Source organism: Plasmodium knowlesi, assembly GCF_000006355.2.
Source record: "Plasmodium knowlesi strain H genome assembly, chromosome: 1".
In the NCBI taxonomy this organism is placed as follows: Eukaryota; Apicomplexa; class Aconoidasida; order Haemosporida; family Plasmodiidae; genus Plasmodium; species Plasmodium knowlesi.
The window spans coordinates 2,501-9,778 of NC_011902.2; the positions used below are offsets into that span (position 1 = coordinate 2,501).

General features: G+C 41.6%; 1 protein-coding gene across 1 annotated transcript; it reads left to right on the top strand.

The window, feature by feature from the left end:
• Positions 1-2,324: 2,324 nt before the first annotated feature.
• PKNH_0100100 (SICAvar, type I (fragment)) lies at positions 2,325-3,488 on the top strand (the record flags this gene model as incomplete). Its single annotated transcript, XM_039113729.1, has 2 exons — positions 2,325-2,432; positions 2,624-3,488. Coding segments are annotated over 2 exons (973 nt in total), but the record flags the coding sequence as incomplete, so codon positions are not given.
• Between the last annotated feature and the right edge of the window lie 3,790 nt (positions 3,489-7,278).

The window sequence follows — 7,278 nt, forward strand, 5'->3', positions numbered from 1 at the left end:
AAACCCTAAACCCTAAACCCTGAACCCTAAACCCGGAACCCTAAACCTAAAACCTGAACCCTGAACCCTGAACCCTAAACCCTGAAACCCTAAACCCTAAACCCTAAACCCTGAACCCTAAACCCTGAACCCTGAACCCTGAAACCCTGAACCCTAAACCCTGAACCCTAAACCCTAAACCCTAACCCTAAACCCTGAACCCTAAACCCTGAACCCTGAACCCTAAACCCTGAACCCAAAACCCTAAACCCAAAACCCTAAACCCAAAACCCTAAACCCAAAACCCTAAACCCGGAACCCGACACTCTACGTCTACCTTATTTTGGAAGGAACAAGGGGAAAAAATGTAGAAGAATCGAAGCAAAGCTTAAAGGAGAAAAAAATGTCCTTGAGGGAGGCAGAAGAAGAATGTCTAAAGAAGAGAGGAAGAAAAGAAAAAGAAATAAGGGGACGATTCTGGAGGAAGGAAGAAAAAGAAGAGTGGTTTAAGTAAGGAATAGAGAAGTCTTTAAGGAAGGAAACAAGGAAAAGGAAATGTCTTTTAGGAAAGAAGGCAGAAAAGGAAGAAGGTTTAAGGAAGGAATAGAAAAGTCTTTAAGGAAAGGAGGCAGAAAAAGAAGAGTGGCTTAAGGAAGGAAGGAGTGAAATGTCTTTTAGGAAAGGAGGCAGAAAAAGAAGAGTGGTTTAAGGAAGGAATAGAAAAGTCTTTTAGGAAAGGAGGCAGAAAAAGAATGGTTTAAGGAAGGAGTAAAATGTCTTTTAGGAAAGGAGGCAGAAAAAGAAGAGTGGCTTAAGGAAGGAAGGAGTGAAATGTCTTTTAGGAAAGGAGGCAGGAAAAGAAGGCTTAAGGAAGAAATGAAGTATGTAGGGAAGGAAGGACGGAATGACGGAATGACGGAGGGAAAAGAAGAAGGTTTAAGGAAGGAAGGTTTAAGGAAGGAAGAGTAAAAGAAGGAAGATTTAAGTAAGGAAGAAGAAAGAGTGGTTTAAGGAAGGAAGAGTAAAGAAAGGAAGAGTAAAGAAAGGAAGAGTAAAGAAAGGAAGAGTAAAGTAGGAAGAAAAAGAGTCGTTTAAGGAAGGAAGAAAAAGAGGAAGGTTTAAGGAAGGAAGAAAAAAGGAAGGTTTAAGGAAGGAAGAAAAAGAGTGGTTTAGGGAAGGAAGAAAAAGAGTGGTTTAGGGAAGGAAGAAAAAAGAATGGTTTAAGGAAGGAAGAAAAAGAGTGGTTTAAGGAAGGAAGAGTAAATAAGAATGAAGATTAAAGAAGGAAGGAATGAATGGTTTAAGGAAGAGTAAAAGAAGGAAGGTTTAAAGAAGGAAGAAAAAGAGTGGTTTATGGAAGAAAGGGAATGGAAGGTTTAAGGAAGGAAGAATAAAGAAGGAAGAAAAAGATTGTTTAAGGAAGGAAGAAAAGAAGGAAGAGTAAAGAACGTTTAAGGAAGGGAAAAAAAGAAGGTTTAAGGAAGGAAGAGTAAAAAAGGAAGAAAAAAAGAAGGAAGGAAAAAAAGGTTTCAAAAGAAAGAGATGAAGAGAAGAAATAGAAGAAAAAGGAGGAAGAAAAGAAGAAATGAAAGAAGAAAAGAAGAAAAGAAAAAAAGAAGGAAGAAGAGAGAAAAAAAGAAGGAAGAAAAGAAGGAATAATAAAAGAAAAGAAGTGACTTTAAGGAAGAAAAGAGAAAAAAAGAAGGAGGAAGAGAGAAGAGAATAGGGAAAGAAAGTAGGAAGAAAAAGAAGGAAGTTTTAAAGAGGGAAGGGAAAAAAAAAAGGAAGATTGAATGAAAAGAGAAAGAAGGTTTAAAGAGGGAAAAGAAAAAAGGAAGGAAGGTTTAAGGGAGAAAAGAAGGAAGATTGAAGGAGAAGAGAAGAATATTTAAGGAAGAAAAGAAGAAAGGAAAGAAGGAAGAGTAAAGAAGGAAAGTTTAAGGTAATGGAAAAGGAAGAAAGGAAGAAAGAAGGAAAGGAATAAAACAAGAAAAGAAGGAAGAGAAGGTTTAAAGAAGGAAGAATAAAGGAAGAAGAAGAGAAAGGAAGGAATAGAAAAGAAGAAAGAAGGAAAGGAAGAAGGAAAAAAAAAGAAGAAAGAAGGAAAGAAAGAAGGAAAAAAAAAGAAGAAAGAAGGAAAGAAAGAAGAAGAAAGGCAAAAAAATATTCTTACTTCTTTGTTTTCCTTTCTTTTCTCTTTTCTTTTTCTTTTTTTTTTTTTTTTCTCCTTTCTTTTAATTCCATATATAATATATATATAATACATATATATAATATATATATAATATATTTCTATATATAATATATATATAGAAATTATTTTTTCTTCACGAAGACACACAGCCATGGCGGCAACACAGAATGACGGTGAATTGTTGCAGAAGTGGTTACAGGAGCAGGTCAATGGCCTAACAACAGTGCAGGATGCCGAGCAGAAGGCCCAGGAAATTACCGTAAGTGAATAAATATATATATATATGCGAACGGACGCATATGTATGTATGTGTACATATATGTGCAAGCATGGATGTATATATATATATATATATGTACACGTATGTGTATGGACGTATGTATATGCGTATACATATGTGTATATGTATATATGTATATATTCCATTCTCCATTACTCCTTCCTATGTAGGAGAAATTGAAGGAAGATTTTGAGGAAGCATGGAAGAAGTTGAGGGACTCCCTGACGAACTCGGAGGCGAGTGAAATAACCGGCTTCTGTGATGTGCCCGTGGCACGGGCTGTGGAGACGGCCGAAAAGAACGGGGAGAATCAGATGCGGAATGAATATGTGAAAGATTTATGTAAAGGATTAATGGGTATTCGTTATTTTATGAGTGGCATAACAGAGTTAAGCGGGAGGAGTGTGAAGGTCGAAACGGACCTTACCGAGGATAAATGGTTTGCTCGCTGTACGGTCGGCATGCTTGCCCTATCCGACATTTATGGTGATCATTGTAAATTGGACAAAGTTATAGGTTATGTGTCGGATAATGTTGAAGGGAACTTGAGGAAGCACACGAAAGGAGGCCTGGGAGATTGGATGATTGGGAAGTGCGAAGGAAAAGTGGATGCCAACGCTTTACTTATGGGTAGAGCAATCCTTGGTGATAAAATCAAAGATTGGGCAACAGGGAATAGGGGGGGCCCGGGAAATTCGCCCTGGAGAGTAAAGCAGTTATGGAGTAGCAAATGGAGGTACGTCTGTCCGACGACTAAGGGGAGTTCGAAAATAACGGACGAGGAGAAGAAAGATGAGTTAAATAGGAATAAGGACAGTATGACGAAACTTATGAAACTGGACACGAACAGCCAAAATAAGAATAGTATAGTGCCTCTATCGGACGTTCTCATAGGTGAAAGTAAAGATTATTCATTGGACTTAGGCAAATTAACGAAAGTATTTGAGAATGCAATACAGAACAACAATACTGCTACTGCTGATTTAGCTGAGACAATAATGAAGGAGATAACGAAGGCATCGGAGGACCAATTAGGTAAGTATTACATCATTAAAACATTAAAATATTCATGTATTAATATAATACATTATTAATGTAATAGATTATTAATGTAATAAGAAGGGGGAAGGAATAAGAAGAAAAGGAATAAGAAGGGGGAAGGAATAAGAAGAAAAGGAATAAGAAGAAAAGAAGAAGGAAGGGGAGAAGGGAAAGGAATAGAAGGAAGGAAATGATGGAAGGAAGAAAGGGGAAGGAGAAGGAAAGGGAAAGGAAGGAGAGGGAACAGGAAGGAAAGAAGCGGAAGGAAAGAAGGAAAGAAGGAAAGAAGGGGAAAGAGAAGGAAGGAGGTGGAAGGAAAGGAAGAAAGGGGAAGGAAGAAAGGGGAAGGAAGTAAGGGGAAGGGAATAAGAAGGAAAAAGAAGGGGAAGGAATAAGAGAAGGAAAGGGGGAAGGAGGTGGAAGAAAAGAGGAAGGGGAAGGATTAAGAAGGGAAGGATTAAGAAGGGAAGGATTAAGAAGGGAAGGATTAAGAAGGGAAGTGAATAAGAAGGAAAAGGAAGTGGAAGGAAAGAAGAGGAAGTGGAAGGAGAAGGAGAAGGAAAGGGGGAAGGAAGGAAAGGAAAAGGACTACAGGAAAGGAAGGGGAATAAGAAGGAAAGAGAAGGAAAAGGAACAGGAAAAGGAAAAGAAAAAGGAAAAGGGGAAGGAAAGGAAAGGAAAGGAAAGGAAAGGAAAGGAAAGGAAAGAGGGGGAAGGAAAGGAAAGGAAAGGAAAGGAAAGGAAAGGAAAGGAAAGGAAAGGAAAGGAAAGGAAAGGAAAGGAAAGGAAAGGAAAGGAGAAGGAAGTAAGGGGAAGGAAGGAAGTAAGGGGAAGGAAGGAAGTAAGGGGAAGGAAGAAAGGAGGTGGAAGGAAAAGGGGTATAATTAAAGGAAGAATTAAGAAGGGAAGGAAGGAAGGTTAGAGGGGAATGAAAGAGGAAGGAAGGAGAAGGAAAGGAAAGGAAAGAGGAAGGGGAAAGGAATGTAGGTTGGGGGAAGGAAAGAGTGTTCAAGGTGTGGGGTGAAGGAAAGACTACTCTTAGTGGTAAGGAAAGACTACTTAGGGGTAAGGAAAGACTACTTAGGGGTTAGGGAAGACTACTTAGGGGTAAGGAAAGACTACTTAGGGGTAAGGAAAGATTACTTAGGGGTAAGGAAAGACTACTTAGGGGTATAGAAAGACTACTTAGGGGTAAGGAAAGACTACTTAGGGGTAAGGAAAGACTACTTAGGGGTAAGGAAAGAGTACTTAGGGGTAAGGAAAGACTACTTAGGGGTAAGGAAAGACTACTCTTAGGGGTAAGGAAAGAGTACTTAGGGGTAAGGGAAGACTACTTAGGGGTAAGGAAAGACTACTTAGGGGTAAGGAAAGATTACTTAGGGGTAAGGAAAGACTACTTAGGGGTATAGAAAGACTACTTAGGGGTAAGGAAAGACTACTTAGGGGTAAGGAAAGACTACTTAGGGGGTGGAAGGAAAGAGTACTTAGGGGTAAGGAAAGACTACTTAGGGGTAAGGAAAGACTGTTTAGGGGTAAGGAAAGAATGTCTTAGGGGTTAGGAAAGACTACTTAGGGGTAAAGGAAAGACTACTTAGGGTGGGTAAGGAAAGAGTACTCAGGGGTATAGGAAGACTACTTAGGGGTATAGAAAGACTACTTAGGGGTTAGGAAAGACTACTTAGGGGTAAAGGAAAGACTACTTAGGGTGGGTAAGGAAAGAGTACTCAGGGGTATAGGAAGACTACTTAGGGGTAAGGAAAGACTACTTAGGGGTAAGGAAAGACTACTTAGGGGTAAGGAAGGACTACCTAGGGGTAAGGAAAGACTACATAGGGGTAAGGAAAGACTACTTAGGGGTAAGGAAAGACTACTGAGGAGTAAGGAAATACTACTCTTAGGGGTAAGGAAAGACTACGTAGGGATAAGGAATGAGGGTTTAGGGGTAAAGGAAAGACTACTTAGGGGTAAGGAAAGACTACTTAGGTGTAAGGAAAGACTACTTAGGGGTAAGGAAAGATTACTTAGGGGTAAGGAAAGACTACTTAGGGGGTGGAAGGAAAGACTACTTAGGGGGGGGGAAAGGGAAGACTACTTAGGAGGGGGGAAAGGGAAGACTACTTAGGGGGGGGGTAAGAAGAGAGTACTTAGGGGGGGGGAAAGGAAAGAGTGTTTAGGATGGGGGGGAAGGAAAGAATGTTTAAGGGGTAAGGAATGTTCCTTTCCTAGGTTATTAGAACAACAATATGGCCTGGTACTTAACCACCTTAAGGGGGGAAAGGAAAGAGTGCTTCAGGTGGGGGTAAGGAAAGATGATTGTTTAGGGGGGGATAAGGAAAGAGTGTTTAGAGGGGGGGGAAAAGAAAGAGTGTTTAGGGGGTGGGGAGATGGAAAGAGTGTTTAGGGGGGGGTGAAGTAAAAGGTGCTTACGGGGAGGGCAAGGAAAGAAGGTTGTTCAGGGGAGGGGAAGGAAAGAGTACTTAGGGGGGGGGAAGGAAAGAGTGTTTAAGGGGGGGAGAAGGAAAGACTACTTAGGGGTAAGGAAAGACTACTTAGGTGTAAGGGAAGACTACTTAGGGGTGGGGTAAGGAAAGAGTGTTCAGTGGGGGGTGAAGGAAAGGATGTTGTTCAGGGGAGGGGTAAGGAAGGAGTGTTTAAGGGGAGGGGAGAAGGAATGATTGTTTAGGGGGGGAGTGAAGGAAAGAGTGTTTAGAGGAGGGGGAAAGGAAATAGTGTTTAGGGGGGGGTAAAGGATAGTGTTGCATAGGGGGGGAAGGAAAAGGATGGTTTGGGGGGGTGGGGGTAATGGAAGGAGTACCTAGGGGGGGTGGGGGTAATGGAAGGAGTACCTAGGGGGGGTGGAAGGAAAGGGTTGTTTAGGGGGTGGTGGAAGGAAAGACTGTTTAAGGGGGGGAGAAGGAAAGATTCTTTCCTAGGTTATTAGAACAACAATATGGCCTGGCACTTAGCCACCCTAAAGGGGGGTAAAGAAAGGAGAAGGAAGGTTTAGGGGTAAGGAAAGAAGGGGAAAGGAAGGAAAGGGAAAGGGAAAGGGAAAGGGAAAGGGAAAGGGAAAGGGAAAGGGAAAGGGAAAGGGAAAGGGAAAGGGAAAGGGAAAGGGAAAGGGAAAGGGAAAGGGAAAGGGAAAGGGAAAGGGAAAGAGAAAGGGAAGGAAGGGAGAAGGAAAGGGAAGGAAGGGAGAAGGAGAAGGAAAGAAGGGGAAGGAATGAAGGACAGGGGTAAGGAAAGAGAAGGGAAGGAAGGAGAAGGGAAGGAAGGAGAAGGGAAGGAGAAGGAAAGGAAGGGGAAGGAAAAGAAAAGGGAGTGAAGGAGAAGAAAAAGGAAAGGGGAAGGGAAGAAAAAGGAAAGGGGAAGGAAAGAAGGGGAAGGAAGGAAGGAAAAGGGGAAGGAAGGAAAGAGTAAGGGAAGGAAAAGGGAATGAAGGAAAAGGAATAAAAATAAGTGCAGGGAATAAGAAAGGAGAAGGGAAGAGAAGAAAAGGAAGGAGAAGGAATAAAAATAAGTGCAGGGAATAAGAAAGGAGAAGGGAAGAGAAGAAAAGGAAGGAAAAGGTGAAGGAAAGAATAAAAGGGGAAGGAAAAGGAAGATTTAGGGGGGGGCAAAGGAAAGAGTGTTTAGGTGGAGGGGTAAAGAAAGAGTGTTTACATGTGGGAGGAAGGAAAGAGTGTTTAGGGGGGTGGGTAAGGAAAGAATGTGTAGGGGGAAGGAAGGAAAGGGTGTTTAGTGGGGGAAGGAAGGAAAGGGTGTTTAGTGGGGGAAGGAAGGG